The sequence below is a fragment of the Electrona antarctica genome (assembly GCF_951216825.1).
Source record: "Electrona antarctica genome assembly, chromosome: 23".
NCBI lineage: Eukaryota > Metazoa > Chordata > Actinopteri > Myctophiformes > Myctophidae > Electrona > Electrona antarctica.
In genome coordinates, this window is record NC_136804.1 from 25,930,737 (window position 1) to 25,952,284 (window position 21,548).

General features: G+C 42.6%; 1 protein-coding gene across 1 annotated transcript; it reads right to left on the reverse strand.

The window, feature by feature from the left end:
* Nucleotides 1-630: 630 nt before the first annotated feature.
* nup107 (nucleoporin 107) lies at nt 631-20,699 on the reverse strand. The gene is made up of 27 exons (XM_079494894.1): nt 20,545-20,699; nt 17,110-17,195; nt 15,735-15,836; nt 15,222-15,313; nt 14,955-15,087; nt 13,943-14,046; nt 13,649-13,764; nt 13,494-13,542; nt 13,304-13,375; nt 12,951-13,039; nt 12,383-12,458; nt 11,609-11,722; nt 9,473-9,563; nt 9,264-9,343; nt 8,458-8,517; nt 8,160-8,305; nt 7,951-7,999; nt 7,347-7,416; nt 6,763-6,878; nt 5,348-5,537; nt 4,388-4,491; nt 4,152-4,254; nt 3,182-3,342; nt 2,301-2,426; nt 2,035-2,148; nt 1,706-1,873; nt 631-926 (listed from the first exon to the last, which is right to left on the reverse strand). The coding sequence occupies exons 1-27, from the start codon at nt 20,550-20,552 to the stop codon at nt 819-821; spliced, it is 2,727 nt and encodes a 908-aa protein (XP_079351020.1). The 5' UTR covers nt 20,553-20,699; the 3' UTR covers nt 631-818.
* Between the last annotated feature and the right edge of the window lie 849 nt (nt 20,700-21,548).

Genomic DNA, 21,548 nt, shown 5'->3' on the forward strand with positions numbered 1-21,548 from the left:
TCAACCATTTTCATTTCAAGGGCCCCTACGGTTTGACCTGAATTAGGCAGTACGGTCCCCTATTTAATGGCATTTCCATCTCTGGGACCCCAGTGTATGTTGTAAAATAAAAGTGAATTTAACTCTGAGATCTGATGCCTGAAGGTCGTCAGTGGATCGACCGAAAGCTGTACAAATGTGTACAAATGGGTCCATTTGTACACTCTGAGTAACAGACCATAAGGGTCCATTTGGTTCCTAAGTATCATTTAGCTGGGGACCCCCTGGAACTCCCTCAAGGACCCCCACCCGGAGGGACCCCGGTGAACTAAGTAAATAGGGTTTAAGTGGTTCATTGTCATCACAGAAGGGATAGGTTTATCTACTGATACATTATATTCCTATTTTAACAACTAAAAATAAAAAGGAACAAACACCCACACACTATCTTCAAATGCATTGAACCAACTTTTAATAGGGAAACAGCAACGTTTCGGCCTATGCGGCCTCATCTTATAGCAAAAATACTTGGAATGGATTCAATTAGTTAGCGGCCCTAACGAAGGTGGGCAATGGTCCCAGGACTATATTAAATGTTTGGTGGGCTAATTGGGTGAAAGTAAACTTCAACAAATCACAGAAAAAAACAACTGAAATTTACAAAAACATATTTTATTTTTTATAATTCAATACAAAACGCAAGTATGGACAAATAATTCTTCTTCAGAAATCCAAAAGCTGAGTCAGCCAACAATATAAATGAAACAAACACTGCTACTCTGTGTGTGTGTGTGTGTGTGTGTGTGTGTGTGTGTGTGTGTGATCCCAGGACTATCTGATTATGCTTGTAACTGGTATCCCAGTGCGTCCAGTCCACTGTCCAAGAGCAGCAGGGACGAATCTCGGAACCTCTGAAGGAACCGACTCAGTTCCTCTTTAGAAAACACCTGGAGAGACATATATTTGCAAACTTTAGTTACTAGTTGATTATTATTACAGATATACATTAATTAATCACTTCAGCCCTACATATATACACACATTTCGGCCATTTGAAAATAGACGAGCTCGTAGGCGATGCGATGCATTGTGAGCTTGTAGATCTGCCATTTTCAAAAGATTTTGACACTTTTGAAAACTTGTGAAATGGGACATTCTGCATAATGAGTACTTTTACTTTTGGTACTTCAAGTACATTTTGATGCCGATACTTTTGTACTTTTACCCAAGTACATTTTGAATTCCGCACTTTTACTTTACAGAGTAATTCTAAATTGCAGTATTGATACTTAACCATTTAGGCCCGACGTCAAAATTAAAAAAATGTCTTCTAAATCATGACAGTTTTCTGAAAAATGAAATGATATGTTTCTATATCAGTGGTTCTCAATATTTCATGTCAAGGACGCCCAGAATTATCTGTATTTGGCTGCGGACCCCCATCTGAAAATATGCTGTTCCAGGGACCCCCCCAGAAGCAAAGATTTGAGTTAAAAACTTTCACTCTGAAAGAACATATATGCAAAGATTTGCGCACATTTTCACAATTTTTCAAAAATAGCAGACCTACAAGTTCATAGCGCGGCACTCGGTGCCACGCTATGAGCTTGTAGATCTGCTATTTTTCAACAGCTAAAGCATAACATAATGCTTAAAACACCAAAAGGGGTTTTGAGTACTTTTTACACCACTGACAACAACAGGCAGCCAGTGACGCCAGACCCACCTCATACAGCCTGTGCTGGTCAGAGGCGATGATGTCAGCGAGGCGCAGCGCCTCCTGGTGTTGGTTGGAGCGCTGCAGCACGTTCAGCAACAACACGCTCAGTCTGGGGAGACACAGGGAGCGCAGCATCGCCATCTGGTGGCTGCGCTCAACGTCCTCCAAAGCATCCTGAGACAACACATTAACAGGAGCATTCAGTGATTCGGGTGATTTGGAAACCCGGTCCGCCCCCGGAAACAAGATGTGCACATGCACACGCTCTACAGTGGGGGGGGGGGGGGGGGGATGACAACAGGCCAACAGCACGTGCACCATCAACAAACACTGACCTGTCTGTTGTCGACCATCCATCCTCCATCAACAAACAGCAGAACGTTGTAGATTCTTTCTTTAACGTCGACAGTCAAAGCTTCAACGCCCGCCTCCCACCTGGCATAATCACTCTACACGCACGCACGCACACACACACACACACACACACACACACACACACACGTTAATGTAATATTAATGTATCTGCATAGGGTTGCGTTCCATGAATTAGCTCAATAGGATTTTTTTTTGCAGTGAAAAAATAAAATAAAAACGTTGATACCTGGTATTCCTTCTCTCTCATCTCATTGGCTACTCTCTCAGTGAACTTGGCCTGTGGGGCGGGTTCTGGCTTCTGAGGGGCGGAGTTACTGTGGCTGAACCAATCATTAAACGCCTCATGGGCTTCCTGTTAAGAGATTAAATACATATTATTAAGTAGTGTGTGTGTGTGTGTTAGGGTTACTCAATATTAGGAAAACATGCAAAAACATTATTGAATATTGCGATATGACTCGTCTTGATAAGTAAACAAATATTCATTCTACCGATGAAAAGAGAGAATGAAAAGCCTACTGTACGTGAAAAATAAGAAAAATGGATTACTGTGTATTTCCATAATTCCAACAACATGGTTTTACTGAGAAAACCCCCCCCAGCACCTAGCTGTTATAAACCACCAACAATACCGTTCGCACTGATCCCCTTAAAACAATTTCTTCTAACCCAAACAAAAAACATCCTTTATAAATGGATTGTTATATACATATATAGCTTTTGTGATATGCACAGTATATTGTGAATGTTGATTCACAATACACTTTTGATATACAGGTATTGTGTAGCGGTAGCCCCAATATGTACAGTATATCGTTGGCATCAGTCAGAAACCTCTTATTTCCATATTGTAACCTTTTTTGTGTATTTTCGTAAATGAATGCCCTACGTGATCATACTAGTCACATGAAAGCATGTGACTAATATGATCAGCAAAGTAGCAGCTTGTAGATCTGCTACTTGTGTCGTTTTTTAATTCAAATTCTGAAACGTAACAGTTTTGGACATAATATGAGGTTTCCACCCAACATAGACAATATTACATCTTAATCTATATGCAATGCGTCTAGATAGAGAATGATAGGTAGATGTTAGGTGATGCCTGACCAGGTAAGCTCTGATGCACAGGTGCTCTCTGACGGCGTTCTCGTCCTCGGCAGGAAGAGGCGTATCCTGGCTAAGACCCTCCCACTGACGATAAATCTCCCTCATAGAATCTTCGGGCAGCTTGGAGAACACGGCCTTCACAGCATCCAGTTTCTGAACAGCTACAGACAACAGACAGACAGACATGGTCACAGTGACATCTAGTTTCTGAAGAGCTGAAAAAAGGCAGACAGGTAGAAGAGAAAGCAAAGTCGAACCCTACAGTCGGGTCCCGTTCCAGTCATTTCAGAAAAAAATAAAAAGGGGGGTATAATGTGCATAAAAGAACAGAATGATGTTAAATGCCCAATGCGAGGTGGCAATTGCCAACTACGGGGCCCCCAAGTGATGGCCCTGTCCAGTTACACTGGACAGGGCCAAACACATCAGGACAAAGTGAAACAAGGTGAATTGAAAAGAATAGTCGCCTCGTTTTATAATGGGACATAAATGCAGACAAAAACAGGAGCGTCAGAGAAGAGCAAGGGCCGACCAGTATACTCCTGTGCAGTCTTCGTGCAATTAAGAAATGCAATGGGAATTATGTTTTTAACCCATTCAGGACAGGAACCCCTTTTGGTGTTTTAAGCATTATGTTACTTTAGCTATTGAAAAATAACAGATCTACAAGCTCATATGAGCTTGTAGATCTGCAATTTAAAAATCGTTAAAATGTGGCGCAAATCTTTGAATATATATTGTTTCAGAGCGAACGTTTTTAACTCAAATCTTTGCTTCTGGGGGGTCCCTGGAACAACATATTTTCAGATTTGAGAATATTTTGAGAATGAGTGACATAGAAACACAGTTTGTTCAGAAAACAAACTGAAACCTTAAAAAAAATAAAATAAATCAGCCTCAGGACTGGGTATGGGAGTCTTTTCATCTGTAACAGCAGACAGACAAGTACAGTAGACAGAGAGAAAGGTACCCAAGAACTTCCTCATGATGGCATTGGACTGCTTGAGAGCTTCTGCTCGGTGGGCGGGGTCAAACAGCAGCCAATCAATGACGTCAATCTTCTTCTGGTCCTCCTATCATCAGAGAACACAACAAACAGGGAATTCACACATGCAGTATGTGTGTGTACTGTGTACCAGTGTAGTATTAGTAGCAGCGTGTGTGTGTGTATGTGTGGTAGCAGTGTCAGAGTGTGTGTGTGTGTACCTCTGTAGTGGCAGTATCCAGGGTGTTGTGGTGCGTGAACTCGGTGCCGTCTCTGTCTCTAACCGTCTCCACCACCAGCTTGGTGATCGCTGCTATATCTAGATCTACGCACACACACACTTAATGTCAGGCATGTGACCTCAAAATGTTTAAACATTTGCTTTTTCTGACATCTATCTGATGTATCTTCTTAAGTGGCAGATGCCATTTATTCAAACAGGGCTATTTCTTTTTAGCTAAGCACAGTTTTCACTACTAGCAACGATCAAAGAGTCTAGGAGTTTGAATCCTCCGCGGTGCATCTGGTGCCGAATGCTGAATGATTGCCATGGATGTGCAACATGGATGAGCGAGCCTAAGAACCAGCGCACATGCTGAGCTGCAGTCCCCTCTGAATTATTTTTCCTTTCTTTCCCGACCTCTACCAGTGGTTGTTGGATATAGTAAGATCAGATTACGGTAAGAAAAGCACTGGTCCGGAATTAAACTTTAACTGCCACGTACAGAAGCTGTACTGTGAATACGGTGAATGAATATAAGGAGGTGTGAATCTTGATTGGTCTCATGATTCGATTTCGACAATGCATTTCAATTTTCTATGTTTCTGCCAATGGATACTTTTCATCAGTAAATATAAACAAGTCATATACGTAGACATATTATGAACTCCTTGAAACATATCTCAACATGAAATTACATTTCAAATAAATAAATGTATAGGCTTAGCCTACCTACTGTGAGAATGATGCTCAGTCTTCAAAAACAAAGCATCACAGACAGATCAATGCAATGTTGCCTCCAGAAGTAATTGGATATCAACGTTCATAGGCTATAATCAATGATGTCACTGCATCATCAGTATCAGTGTAATCATGCATCTTAGAATTGATTATTTTCCACACCTCTAATGAATATAAAACTAAAGGTGAATTAGCTTCAGATGACTGATCATAGTTTTACCAGAATCATTCGCCAGCTGCAGACACCTCTTCCTCTGTTCCGACTGGCTAATGGTCTCCAGGAAGTTGGCATACTGTACGGTCGCTGTGCCGACAGGAAGTTGGCTGACGTAGCTGGCGATGAGTTCCCACTGATGCTCTTTGATCAACACGCTGATGTAGGTCTGCAGTATGTCCACACACACGTCCTCCTGTACAAAGAAACATGGTAGTCATGGTAGGTCTGCAGTATGTCCACACACACGTCCTCCTGTACAAAGAAACATGGTAGTTAATCACAGAAAACAAGGACGTATCCATTTGTAACTCAGTTAAGCCATTAAAACCGGGAAAGCAGATGTGTCATTTTATCTATCTATATATCTGCAGTATGCATATCTGACTATATCTGTATCTACCCACCCCCAAAATGTTCCTAAATTAGCTTTATGGGATCTCAAACTTTACCCTATCTGTACCCTCATTTAGAATTCCAGGATCTATTAACATGTTCTGATGAATTGAAAAGGTGAACCCTGTTGTAAACAAGTGCAATGCTTTATCAGTGTGTCGTACACAGTAACAGTAACAGTCTTTGATTAATATGCCAATATATGACATGCAGCCATACACATTCACAATATGCCGAAATCTCCACGCCCCTGCGTACCATATCAGTGGTTCCCAAAGTGGGTTCCACTTTGGTTTCACACCACACAGAATGTGGAACCAAATGGACCCGTTAGGGTCCATTTGGTACACTCTGAGTTAAATTTGTACACACTCAGAGTTAAATTAAAGGTATATTCAGTGATTTGACTTAATTCAAATATCACTTATTTTTTTCTGGATAATCCTCCCTACTATAGTGTGCTGACCATATAAGGAGTTCCTCCCTGTCCCCAGGGAGCCCCTGGGGTCAAAAAAGCCTAGTTTCAGTTTTGGTGGCGGGTGGCAAAGCCTTCATCCAATCAGGATGAGAGGGGCCTTCCTCCAATCATGATCGAGTGGGGGCGGGCCTTGGTGCACATGCTGTTGGCCTGTTGCACTTCCCCCCACTGTAGAGCGTGCATGTGCACATTTTGTTACCGGGGTGGACCGGGTGGTTTTCCAAATCACCCAAATCACTGAATGCTCCTTTAACATTGATGTTACAATATAAATCGGGGTCTCAGAGATAGAAATATCATTCAATGGGGGTCCGTAGACTAATGCACGTCAAAATGGGGGTCCTTGAAATTAAACGGGTTGAGAATCACTGCTAGAGCCGTACAAATCGGCTCTTATGGGGGTCCCTGGCATGTCTCTTCAAATGGGGGTCGGCGGGCTAATTAGTGTCAATTTGGGGGTCCTTGACATAAAAAGGTTTGGGAACCACTGTACTGTATGAACATAGAACTATGTACTATGTGTAGTGTTGTGTATGTGTGCATGTACTTTTAGTGCCATGCCCAGAGAGCGGTAGAACAACACCAGGTGAGACATGAAGCGCAGCAGGTGAGATGGGAGAGGCTTGGGACCTGTCAGCCAAACACCGAAGTCCTCCAGAAGACCTGAGAAAGAGACACAGACCATTCATTGCTTAAACACTTGAACCCGAGAATACCCATTCTGAAGGGAACATTAGCCGAAAATAGCAGATCTACAAGCTCTGCGAGGCGTTGTGTGGGCTTGTAGATCAGCCATTTCCGGGAAAAAGGTTTGGTGTAGGAGGGTTTAAGTGGGTAACCGTCTGAAAATACACATTAGCATGGATCCAACACTACGCTACACCATGACAGTTCTGTCAAACATGTCTATGAAATGTATAAAAAAGTTGAATCTGCAACAAAACTATACAATATGTAGTGGGGGTGCCTGCTTCATCTTCATTCGTTATAGTGTGTATGTGACGTGTCTGGTTTAAAGTAAATATCGGCCAATCAGTTATTCCATGTGAAAGCACCTAAAACTATGTGACCAAAATATGATGGGGGAAACAAGTCAGGGGTTAAATGGACTGTAAAGGTCATAGGTCATACCGTCCAGGTCTCCTAGTATGACAGCCTTCTGGATCACATGATAATGTTCTCTGGTCTCTTCCAACACCCTCTGAAACACAAACACTACTAATTAAAATCCAGAGACACATTGTGATAATGCTATTAATCCATCACCAACCCATAGAGAACAAATAGTCCAGCAAAACTTGACCATTTTATGCATGAAACCAATCAACATTTCATGTGTATGATTATAAAACCTCTTGAATCAAGCTGGTCTCAATTTCAGTGCTAATATGCAATTAAAAAAATCACACTTGTGTGAAATGAGGGGCACTCTTATCATACATCATCATACCATCACATTCCGTGCTCATCATACCATCACATTCCGTGCTCAACCATTCAAATCATCACGAATGTCATTCCGGCCAATCACTTTTGGCGTCTTCACTTTTCTGCCCTCACTTTTATCTTCAATATGTACTTTGCTCAGCCAACTAAATCATCGCTATGGCGTGATCAGCCAATCATCAGCCAATGTTTGTGTTCACACAAAACCGGAAAGCTGGACGTAGGAGGGGCTAGCGCCCCTCAAAAAATAATGTCCCTAATATACTGTATATTTGTACGTGAGCTCTACCTTAGACTCTGTTGCTTGGAGCTCTTCAAACACTTTCTCCATTGTCCAGCTGACAAGAGAAAGACGATTCAGAGGTAGACAGTACAGACAATTGAAATAACATTCAGCCAAAAGAATACTACTTCTGGTACTGTAAGATCATTTAGGTAATTTAAAAATGTGTTTGTTTGTGCTGTGTGTGTTGGTATGCGTGGTGTGGTATGCATTACTTGGCTTCTAGATACTCTCGTGGCAGAGTGTCAATGTCCTGGTGGGCCATGCCTGATGACATCACTTCCTGTTCCACCAACGAGTCGACCATCACTTTGAAGTACGCCCAAACACAATCCTCCCATGACTCGCACACTGGCAACAACTGAAAAGACACACACACCACACACACACGTTACAGGACAGAAGATGCTCTATCAAATTGAGAACATATTGAGGCACTGAGGCAGAGATGGATGAAAAAACATTTAGAAATGGTCAGGAAAACATTTTATGATTCTGTGCAGGTTAACGTACCGGCCTGAAGTTTCCACTGAGGACGGCATAGATTGCTCTCTCATATCTGTTTAACTGCTCCTGAAAGACACAATACATAAACATTACACACACACACTCACATGGCCAATTGAAGCCATTAGGATGGCCATTTTGGAATCTTACATAATAATAATTTTATTGCAATGTCTGAGGAAACATCATAAACATTTTTACCCATACATTGAAGAATAAAGAACCCTTAAACCTTGTGATGTACTAGTATTCTGGTACCGTAAGTAGCAAATAGAAGACGCAAATGCAAATACGACAGTCGACAGCATTAGATGAACCTTTTATAAATGTGTCAACATACCCCAGAACCTTCAGTCCTAATGTCGTACATTCAACGCAGTTGGTCTTGGGTCAATCTTTAGGCTCTTTGACGCAGATACTTAGAAAATGCTATAGCCTAACACAGCACCCTCTTGACTTCACACATGCCACAGAAGACATGGAGCCAAAGGGGCCAAGCATGCTAGATTTGAAAATAAAATGTATTTGGGTGATTCATCGGTCCCTACTACTACTGTATGACCGAATTTAAGGATACGCATGTCATCATGTGTGTGCATTGTGTAGACACATCAGTCTCTTTTATCGCTCTCCATCTCATGCACACCGAACAGTCTGAGCTACCTTTCCTATGCCGAGTTTGTAGATCTATTTTTACATGGAATGGTGTTCTATTTTACATGGTTTGGTGGCCAATATGACATACCCAGAACAGGGACACTAGGGTTAAAGTGGTTGTTGTAGTATTAGTACTATTCTGTGTGTATAAATACCTCTTCAGCCATTCTCCAACAACAGCTTTTCCAGATTCCTCTATTTGGGTTTCCTTCAACCGGCAGCAGCTCCACAGAGCCTGATGAAATACTATTATTAGAAGCAATTCTAATCAAAACGAAAACAATAATTACAGGGCAAAAAAGATGTCACGTTAGCAGTTGAGGTTGTCATGACGATAACCGTGTGGTTGTCATAGTAACGGTACCTGAGTTGATGTTTGGGTCATGGTAAAGCTTCCATCCCTCCAGAGTCGCTGCTCTCCAGGCCTGACCACAACGTTTACATAGCCTCTGAGCCTAGACAGACACACAGACACACACACACAAATGACACAATGCAAGTTTGCTTGTTACTTGCGCAAGCAGAGCGTACTGTAATCTGGGGCGACTGTGCTGGGGCGACTGTGGCTCAAGAGGTAGAGCAGGTCGTCCAATGATCCATGGGTCGGCGGTTCGAATCCCGGCTCCTCCTGTCTACATGTCGAAGTGTCCTTGGGCAAGACACTGAACCCCAAATTGCTCCCGATGTGCTGGTTGGTACCTTGCATGGCTTCCGCCGCAATCGGTGTATGAATGTGTGTGAATGGGTGAATGTAATGCACTATGTAAAGCGCCTTGGATAAAGGCGCTATATAAATGCACCATTTACCATTTGTAATCGGCTGGATATGTCGGTGTTGTCCGTGGGATGCACACGCAGATCCGACACACCAAAGGTGTGGAAACAACTGTCGGACATGCGGTCGAACATGCGCTGCTCCCGTGCTTGAGGTTATGGTTAGGTTAGGGTATTATTATATTATATATTTTTATCCCACAATTTTGTAACCTATTTTTCACCCCTGTGTCAATTATCTAATGTGCTCCTGGGCTCTACACACCCTCCGCCAACCTAGTCCCCATATATGGGGGACATGGGGGGGAGCAACGGACTTGAACTCATGCTTCCTTCATGCCTGAGTGTCCATGTTGCTCCTTTACACCTGACAGGGGGAGGTTGTTCAAATGACAGTCGGACCAATTGTATGTCAGAACCAGAGCCTGTACCCGTTGTCTGTCGGCCAATCAGGGACCACCATTCTTGATGACGTAACTAAGTTACGTTTGGTGATTGGCTGGGTATGTATGCATGTCTGGGTAAGAATGGTGGTCCCTTTTTGGCTGTTGACGTAACTAAGGTACGTTTTAAGGTTGGTATAAGGTCAATAACAGGTCTAAAGGATTTAGAGCAGTTGTAATAGACATTAGTTAGAAGCAGTACTTGCGCGCTCTGCTTACGCACTCTTCTTACGCACAAGTAGGCAATGTATGGCCTACTTGTGTGCAAGGCGCAAGTTGGAACCTCGACAGAGTGCATTTCTTGTTCATTATAGAATGAAAATTATGTTATGACTTTTTCATATATAGTATTTATGCATTTGCTTATAATCTAAACGTTCCTTTAATAAAGATCTACGTTTTTCTCAAACCGATTAGAAAATGTTGCACATTTGGACAAGCCATCGGTCAAAACATTGGTAACTGGTGATCTAGGAGTACTAGGACTCTCTGGATCACACCCAAACATCTGGCATCAGTCAGCAAAAAGATAATCATTTCTTCAGGGCAACCTACTGATCATTCCCATTTCCCACCAAGCTTACTGATCATGTGCCATCTAATGGATCTTTTCGATTACAATATGTGAACAAACCTTTTCACGGTTTATGGATAATGCCGAGCTTATCCATAAACTACTGAGTTTCACATACGTAAGTTCGTCAGAAACTAATTTGGGTCCAGCTATGAAGGTAGTACAAATTCAAAGTTCCAACCGAGAACTCGGAAATGATACTTTTGACAAAACCAAACCTAAAATAGCGAGATAACGTGTCAGTGTACACTATAGTGTACACTAATGTACAACAATGGTTCCCAAAGTGGGGTCCGGGGACCCCTAGAGGTCCTTGAGGGAGTTTCAGGGGGTCCCCAGCAAAATGATAGTTAGGAACCAAATGGACCCTTATGGGTCTGTAACTCAGAGTGTACACCCTCAGAGTTAAATTAACTTTGATTTTACAATATACATTGGGGTCCCAGAGATAGAAATGGGGGACCGTAGCCTAATTCAGGTCAAAGTGGGGGTCCTTGAAAAGAAAATGGTTGTAAAATCACTGCTAGAACCGTGAAAATCTTCTCTTTTGGCATACATTTTCAAATGGGGGGTCCGCGGGCTAATGAGTGTCAGTTTGGGGGTCCTTGACATGAATACGTTTGGGAACCACTGATTTACACAAAAACAAAACGTGACAGAACTCCACTGGTTCTGGAAGGTTCATAGGTGGAAAGGAGACGATACATACCTGTTCTATCATTCCAGCTCTGATGAGGGTGAACAGGTTCTTCAGGAGTCTGTTTTCGTCTTCTCTGTCCAGGTCCACCAGAGGGCGCTGCTGTCTCACTGGAGCATCTGGGTCCTACCACAGAGACAAAGACAGGTACAGAGAGAGATACAGGTATATAAAGACAAGACAGGGACAGGCAGAGAGGTAGAGAGACATACAGGCAGAGAGGGATAAGTAGAGAGAGAGAGACAGGTAGATCAGTGGTTTCCCAACCTGTGGGCTGGGGCCCAAAGGTGGGCTCCCCAAATATTTACCAAAGCCCTACAATTTTAATCATAATATAGCATTAATATTAAAAATCACACCTGTGTGAAGTGAGGGGTGCTCTTATCATCGTACATCATCATGACGCAACATGTCGATCAAGGATTTGCTCAGACACATGACGTACATTCTCCTTTCATTGTCAATGGCAAACGTGACACGAGTTAGGACAAAAAGCTGTATAAAAAACTATGCAAAAAAATAAAAAATTAAAAGGGGGAAAAAAAAAGGAACTTAAAACTACACTGCGTTAGTTCTATTGATCCAAGCCAGAACACAGTCGATTGATCATTAAAATAAACTCTGAATGCTCTGAAAATGCACGCGGTCCACCCGTCCGACCCATCTTTTAAGCGGTCAGATGGGTGGACCACAAACGCTTTTGAGATTTCCCCGTTCTTCCAGATAAGGTTGGGAGGCGCTGCTTAACATCTCCATCGGGAGCAGAAGGACCAGTGGGGCTCTCACCAGTTCAGTGACCAGGGCTGTTGTCACTCCAGTACTTCCAGCTCTTCTCATCTTCAAAGCATGGAGGGTGTTCTCCCTGCAACACACACACACACACACACACACACACACACACACACACACACACACACACACACACACACACACACACACACACACACACACACACACACACACACACACACACACACACACACACACACACACACACACACACACACACACACACACACACACACACACACACACACACACACACACACACACACACACACACACACACACACACACACACACACACACACACACACACACACACACACACACACACACACACAATAGTGTTTATAGTTTCAATGTACGGATATTCTACTGTTAGACTGATGATAGGTTCTTGGTTTACTTATGATCCTAGATGACTTCTATTTCTATGCATTTGATGCATTACCTTGTGTTGTTCTTGCTTACTGTAAATTGCTCTGGATTAATGCCTACATTGTAAATTGATGTTGTAAATGTTGCACCACAATGTACTCCATGACGCAGACTGAGACAGACAGGTACTGACCAGTAGACATTCTTGGCGTAGTATTCGATGTTGTCCGCAAAGTCTCCAATCTGATCTCTGGCAATGCTCTCCAACCAATCAACAACCAGCTAGAAACAAACAGGAAGACCAATGTGTCAACCAATGAATAACAACTAGAGACAAAATGGGAAGAAGTGTAAACCAGATGATTTTGTTCATCAAGATGGCGGTCCCTTGACATCCAATTAACAAATTACAGTGCAACACAGACCCTCACAATATGGCATCTGGACCACCAGTAAATTAGAACTTGATCCAAAACAGGGCTACAAAACGTTTGTATTACTTATTCTGAATAAGAATGTGTGTGTGTGTGTGTGTGTTTGTGTTACCTGGCTCTGTCTGACGACTGCATCCCGTTGGAACAGCTGATCCACAACTAACTTCTCACTCTCACAGGGGACCTGCCCGGTACACAAGCAAAGAGATGTTTCATTAAGGATGTGGAAATTTCAAAATATATTAACACACTGTTGTTTATTAGTCTGTTTGTGTGTGTGTGTGTGTCTCTATCTCTCTTACAGACAGGTCCATCATGACGTCATCTCCGATCTCTGACTGAACACGATCCCTGGAGACAAACAGAAAGATGTTGGTTCCCATGGGAACTGAACACTTTATTTCCACATCATATTGATGTTCCGACAAGAGAGACATGTAGGCAGAGAGACAGGTACCTGTACAGTGAGTTGATCAGTCTCCATGTGTTGTGTTCCTGCTGTAGAATCCATTTAACCCCAGCTGTCTTACTGAGCTGACCGGACCTCAGAACCACATGCTCCAGAGTAGCTACCTACACACCCGCACACACACAAATACAAAATTAAGCCCTTCATATCAACTAAGTATAGGGTCTAAGTGGTTAAGAAATGTAGACTCTGTGAATTAATCCACGATCGTTTCCCCCTCCATTCAGTTAAATTATTGGTTACATAAGTTTTGTTTTCATAGCAAGTTCTTGAATGTTGCACCTTGTCCTGGCAGAGGTCCTGGTAGTCCTCCAACAGATCAAATACCGCAGAAGATGAAAATTTCACAAAGGAAGCAAGGAATTCTGGGAAAAGACTAGCCGCAGCTAAAGGAGAGAAGAGGAGATATTAGTCTCCCAAGAACCAGTGTGGTAGAACAATTGGATGTAACATCCAGGTTTGGACCTCAGGCTGTGAAGAGTAGACAGTCCCAAACAACTGAATTAGATTGAAGTCTGGTACTAAGTTGTATTTGTCACATGTAGTACCTTTGTTAGAAGCATAAAGCCCCTGAGATGTGTTTTTGGGGTTCCTTTAAACACAAGCGAACGTTTGCAAATACAATACATCTGTGGTAGCTCTACAGGCTGTGGAAATTGTATTTGTTACTTACAGCGTGTCGTTTAGTTCAGAGGTCCAGGGACCCCAGCGGTCCTTAACATTTGTTAATATAGCATCAAAATATATTTAACAACTTTAACCCTATATACATCAGCTATTTGAAAACAGCCGGTCCACAAGCTTGTAGATCTATATCTGTAGATATTTGAATCAGCAGATGTTTCAGAAGAATCTTCCAACATACAGTTGGAGGCCATCGATATTGTCCTTTTATTTTTGCTGAGGTTTGCGTGATCTGCACAAAAGGACAGTTAACCCATTTTGGGCGGGAACCCCTTTGTGTTTTAAACATGTTATAATTTAGCTATTGAAAAATAGCAGATCTACAAGCTCATAGCGCGCCACCGAGTGGCGCGCTACGAGCTTGTAGGTCTGCTATTTTTGAAAAATCGTGAAAATATTTATTTCAGAAAACTGGAGGATTTAGAAGGATTTTTTTAAATTTTGAGGTCAGGCCTAAATGGGTCAAATGATAAGGGACAATATCGGTGGCACCCAACTGTACACCGGCCCCTGCCCCTGGCGCAAAATACTTTCAGATAGGGGTCCGCAGGCAAATACAATTTGGGGGTCGTTGACATGAGAATGTCTGAGAACCGCTGGTTTAGTTTACCGGCCTCTCCTGGGTCGTCATCCTTCAGAAGGGCGGAGTTGAGGTTGCCGATGTCATCAGTGAAGCTGGCATCAACCAACCCAGATAGAGGGGAGGGGTAAAGACTGTTTGTCCAATCACTGTCATCTAGAAGCTACACAAACCGTACACAGATTAATATGTGTGTGTGTGTGTGTGTGTGTGTGTATATATATATATATATATATATATATATATATATATATATATATATATGTGTGTGTGTGTGTGTGTGTGTGAGAGAGTTACCATGCTAGCTCCCGGTGTATTAATGAATCTGGGAGTTCTGCCTCCTGTTGCTATAATGGACGACACGTCTGGATTCCTATTCCTGGGGGTGACTGACAGAAATTTTGACTTAAGACAGTGTGTGTGCGCGCACGTGCCTGCATTACTATACTTGTGAGGGCCAAAAACACCAAAAGGAAACATAGGAGGACTATGTTCCTGGTCCTCACAAGATAAATGGTTGTTTTATGGTTTAACAATGATGATTTTTAGAGTTAGGCTTAGACATATTGTGTTGGGGTCAGGGTTAGGATTAGACATTTACAGCAGGGTGTTAGTAGGATTAGTTATGTCTGATTTATACTTTGACACGACGACCTACAAGCTCACAGCAGATCTGCTATTTTCGGGTTTAAAGGATTACTAGGGTTAAAAATGGCCCAAAAGATGTACAAATTGCCTTTATAAAACCGCTGCCTAAAATGTTGATGAACAAAGCAAAAGGAACAAAGCAAAATGGTGCACATGAGTTACCAGCTTGTCTGAACAGAGATCCTGGAGTGTTACTGTTTAGTCTGAGGTTCCGGGCTGGTGTTACCGTGGATAGGCCTGGGCTGAGGTTGTCAGGTGATGGGACTGAACAGCAGGGCTCAGGAAAACAAAATTATGGCTTTAAATCCTTTTCAGCTCAAGACCCAAAAGTTACATTTGGTCTCCGCCGGTGAACCAACCTTAAACAAATACATTATAATATGTATTAACCACTTGTCATTTTTATATAGTACATATTTAACTGGTATACAGTGAAAATAGCTGATCTACGAGCTCACAACATATTGTGAACTTGTATATAAGCTATTTAAATTTTTGTATCTTCTGAAATAGGAATTGTAGGCGTTTGGGGGATATTTACTTGGCAACCATTGTGGGAAAGACTGGGTCGCGACTCGCGAGTAAGAAAAGTAAAACTCATCATAAAGAAATTCTGAAAATGATTGTACGAGTTTTTCTCGTTTACCTTTACGAGGTATAACTGTAATGATTGTGCAATCGTGGAATGAGCAACACAGCTCAAAATTTCCCCAAATCCCCCCAATATGGTTCTGCTGGTATTTTGCTCTTGTTTTCAGTGACCTGCCAGCAGCATGTGTGTGACTGGGTAGTATGAGTCCTGCAACCTTGTTGAGTTTGTATGTGCTCCAAGCAGCAACACTGAAACCATGAAAGATGCCTTGTTTGTCCCTTCAGGTTAATGCCTGTGCAATAGTAGTCCTGACAGACCTGGACTATGCAGACGACATCAGCCTGCTCTTGACTTCGACCACGTGGAACAAGCTCAGGAGCTCCTAAACAGAGTGGAGTCAGAGTGGGCCAAGGCTGGCTTCCGGCTGGATGCCAGTTATCTGGATGCCAGTTATCACCTATAAGAAGTCAAAGACTTCATGGACCTGGGCTCATGGCCATGTGTCAACTCAACAGAGCAAAATCTTAAAGGCACTTGCATGAGGGCCCTGAACAGCATATCCAGTGTATGGAACTCCAACCACCCGCCCGATCAAATCAAACTCAGCTTCTTCTATGCAACGGTAGAGTCCGTTCTCCTTTACGGCAGTGAAGGAGACGCTACCCACACGTTTTGCTGTGTTGCCCATTCCACTATCCTTACAAGTTATACCTCGTCGTAAAGGACGATAAAAAAAATACCAACTGGGATTATTGAAGGGGAGACATAATCGACCAAAGTTAAGTTTCAGAACCTTTACTATTCCCACTTTATATGTATGTGTTTGTTTGTTCGTGTGTTTTTGTTTTGTTTGTTCTTGAAAAATGAATACATTTTAAATTGGAAAATAAATGTTAATTCTCTCTCTCACTCTGACACAAACACACACACACAAACTAAGGATACATGCAACTTTTTTGTAGCTGCGTCTGCGAGCTGCTCTTGTGACGTCAGTGTCCCTGGCCACCGGAGACAGCAACACATCTTCTCCCCTACAGAGAATAAACGCATGATAATATAATATTAACACAACTAGCATTGCAGGTTCATGACTCAACAGGGTAGACAGAGACCAGAACAGGTCTCTGTCTACAGTAGTATGGCGGCGGCGGCTCAGGGGTAGAGTGGCCGGATGGTAACCGCAAGGTTTGCCAGTTCGAACCCGGACTCCGCCTGAGTTAGTGTCTAATTGCCCTTGAGCAAGACACTGAACACCTAATTGCTCCTGATGTGCTGGTTGGTGCCTTGCATGGTTTCCGTCGCCATCAGTGTATGAAATGTGTGTGTGTGAATGGGTGAATGTAATGCACAATCTATGTAAAGCGCCTTGGATAAAGGCGCTTAATGCACCATTGACCATTTACAGTATAGATGCCAACATAACACAAATAATACTTTCATACTACTACATTCATAGCTACCGTAACAATTGATTCTGGCCCTAATGTTCATTTCAAAAGCAAAGTAAAAGTAGTCGATACCAATAGGCTCTTTATAATTATAAACTGGACTAGAAAAAAAGTGTACTTTGTCTTACTCCCTGCAAGGCTATCAAGAGCTAGGTTTTCAATGTTATGGGTCCTAATGGGACCCAAGGGTGGTCGTATATGGGTCCCAGGTAAATTGTATGGTCCCCAATGAAATCTGTAATTTTTGACCAAGTGAATTGTTCATCATAGCCACAACTTCCAACACTAGATTTTTATAGAGTTGCAACATCAACCATTGACAAATTTGACAGCCCACACACCCAAACAGAAAATCCTATCTGATTGTATTAAACAAAGTTAAACTAACTGATAGATATTTTCTTTTTATCAGTTTAATAGATATAACTTGGTAAATCTACTAAAGTTGGGTTGTTACTGGTATTGGCTACCATTTCAAAGCCATCTCTCACCAACCTCTTTCTAGTGTTGGTTTCATAAAAATCAATCAGACATGTTATAATCTACTTTCTGTCAAGACATTCCGTACAGGTGTTGGAGCTTGGAAGCACTTGTTTTCAGGAACGCAACGTCCTCCTGCAATGTGGGCAAATTCGGAACAGGTACGAAGGTCAGTGATTTCCGACGAGCAGCTTCCAAAAGCCAACACAGAAAGTAGCTCATAACAATGTCTAGTCGTCTACGGTGGACTTTTATGAAACAAACACTTTGCAGATGGAAAGGATATAATTCAAGCTTTCTGTACAGCTGCAATGTTGGTGTTGCAACTCTAGATTCATCAACACATTAAAAAATAATCTAGCGTTGCAAGATGTTCAACTGGCATTTATTCAAGAATGATGAAAATGCATCTGAAAATATTAAACAAAATCCCAAAGCTGACACCTTTATACATAGTTACATAATTAGCACAACAACATAAGCTCAGAGCCAAATGGGGACTGCCCATAACTCCAAAATCCTGTTAGTCCGAAGCTCCGAACATACATCGCTTCTGCATGCGGTTAGGTTTAGGGTTAGGATTTAGTAATGCAATGAGGTTAGGTTTAGGGTTAGGGTTTAGTAAAGTTACAAGTAATGAGGTTAGGTAAGGTTTAGGCTTAGGGTTTAGTAAAGTAATGAGGTTAGGTTTAGGGTTAGGGATAGTGATATGATTAGTAATGCACGATTCGGACCAACACACCTTCAGAACAATGAGCCGTCGAACTAAAGACACGGCATCGAACCAAACACTTACCGTAATTAAAAGGTTTAGGATATTATACTGTAGCCTACACATCAACCTGTATCTCACACTCACATCAAGACCATGTGAGTCTCTCTCTCTGTCTCTCCATGTCTTTCTGTCTGTGTCTCTCTCTGTCCCTCTTTTGCTCTCTGTCTCAGCTGTGCCTGTCTCGCCTCTTTCTCGTTCATTTCCATTTCAAACTTTCTCGCTCGCCGTCTATCCCACTCTCGCTTCATCTCTAGCCGTCTCTTTCTCGCTCTCACTCCCACACACACACGGACCCACACCCACACCAACAACCCAACATACACACACACAAAGCAACATGCAGCAATATGCTGCCTGCAGGCAGATAAGAGAAGACAGAGTTCTTTTAAACAGATGTGCAGTTGTCGAGTTGCTTGTCGAGGTATTTTTTTGGAAGAAGCACATTTAATGACGGTGTCCCTTGTCCTGGAAATCAATGCAATTCTTATGCTTGATTTATAACAGGGGTCTATCCAGCTCTCTAGAACAGAACATAAGCTACATTTTCAGGTAAATAACATTAGAAAATGCAATATGACAATGTCAAGTTAAAGGACCACTTCACAACCTATCTTCATATAATTGGTCCTCCCTAATGTTCATGATAAAATAGCACCATTTGTTTCCCTACTCACTCAGTCTGTGGGCATTTCAGAAACCCGTCCACCAGTGACATCATCGTTAGGCAATATTTTTGAGTGGTGCAAACCACTCCAATAAATGTACTTTCTGAAACTCTACTCATATGATGTGATAGATCCATGTTCTATGCAAACAAGCATTAATTTATGTATGCCTCCTGTCCAGACTGACATAATGACAACAGTACAACACTGATAATAAGCATAATAAACAGCCTGATGTCAAACTTGGTTGATTAACTGTCTTTGCGGAATACCATTTTATGTTTCACAAAATCACACAGGTTATTATTATTTGCAATAATGATTATAATACAGGCTGACAGGTGAGCCAGTTAGCATCAGTCATGCTATCTATGCCAGTGGTTCCCAGACCCCCAGGGGTCCTTGAGGGAGTTCCGACCAGGGGTCCCCAGCTAAATGATAGTTCAGAACCAAATGGACCCTTATGGGTCTAACTGAGTGTACAAATGGAACCAAATGGCCCCGTTAGGGTCCATTTGGTTGCATTTGTACACTCTCAAGAGTTAAATCAACATTGATTTTACAATAGAAATTGGGGGTCCCAGAGATAGAAGTGCCATTAAATGGGGGTCTGTAGACTAATGCATGTCAAACTGAGGGTCCTCCTTGAAATGAAAATGGTTGAGAATCACTGCTAGAACCATAATACAAATCTTCTCTTATGGGGGTCCCTGGCATCTTTTCAAATGGGGGTCCGCTACGCGGGGCTAATTAGTGTCAATTTGGGGGTCCTTGGCTTGACATGAAAAAGTTTGGGAACCACTGCTGTACCGGCTGACAGGTGAGCCAGTCGCCAGTTAGCATCAGTCATGCTATCTATGCTATTTGGATAGCACCACTTAGCAGTAGCCATGCATGTGACATGTCTAGCAGACGACGAGCACAAACACCGACCAGGGGCACATACGTTAGGTATAAAACCATTTACAGTTGTTTTTGACAGTGATGATATTTAAGTGTTTTGTTACGTTACCAGTCCATGTTTGCACGCTGTCTGTCTGCGTTCCTTCCTTCTCTCCCGCTCCGACAGGATTTCAACAACACATCTGCTTCCGGTCGGTATTAACTTCTTCATAACATAATGTGGAAAAGAAAAACGCATCTAGGCGAATTACTGCCGCCCCGCACGCACAGTTCACTTTGGGAATTACATGGGAATCCTATATCAATAGCTGTATCTCCCTCTTTCATACGTTTTTTTTTAACCATTGCTGTCATGGCCATACCTTTGTTGTAGAGTGGTCGGTTGAGCTAACCGTCCGGGCCATAAAAACATAATTTTAACACTTACGTCATGTTGTAGTCACTGATTTGTAGTCATCAGGCAGGAAACCACAAGGCGGAATAAGAAGTACCCATTCATAGTACTGAATCCGCCTTTTAGTTTCCTGCCAGATGACAACATGACGAAAGTTACCATCCGCTCAGGACCGGATCATAAACCCGAAATGGAATGCTGCACAGGCTAGTATAATTACAGTACCTGATGATCGTGTTTTAGGGGGTGGGGGGGGGGATCACGGCATTTCATCTTTAGGCCGAGTCAAGAAGGAGAGCCGATGTCCCTATATCACATCTGGGGTTCTACAGACGCTGGCCCAGAACAGACGAGTGGAGATCGTTGCTGCCCTACAAACTAGCAGCATAAAGTGCAGTACTAAGTAATGTATGTATATTTTTGTCTGTTAAAAGGGCAGTCGTGGGGGCACGGTGGCAGTTGGTAGTGCTGTCGCCTCACAGTTAGAAGGTCCTGGGTTCGATTCCCGCTCGGGACGCTGTGGGTGCTGGCGGCGTGCCTCCTCCTCCCCCGCGTCATCAGTGCCCATACCCGAGGCGGAGTTGGCGAAAGGGCCCTTCTGTGTGTTTGCACAGAAGGGCCCTTCTGTTTGCATGTTCTCCCCATGTCCCCTAGGGTAGGTACCCCCACCAAAAACATGCAGTAATCCTGGTCTATAAACTGCCTCCCCCAGGCAAGCC

Bases quoted from the DNA above. Each gene is read 5' to 3' on its own strand.
- nup107 (XM_079494894.1), bottom strand. The intron at 14,047-14,954 runs GTAAACTAAACC...TCTCTCCTTTAG, and splicing joins TGACGACCCAGGAGAGGCCG to CTGCGGCTAGTCTTTTCCCA. The intron at 2,427-3,181 runs GTCAGGCATCAC...ATCTCTTAACAG, and splicing joins TGTGCATCAGAGCTTACCTG to GAAGCCCATGAGGCGTTTAA.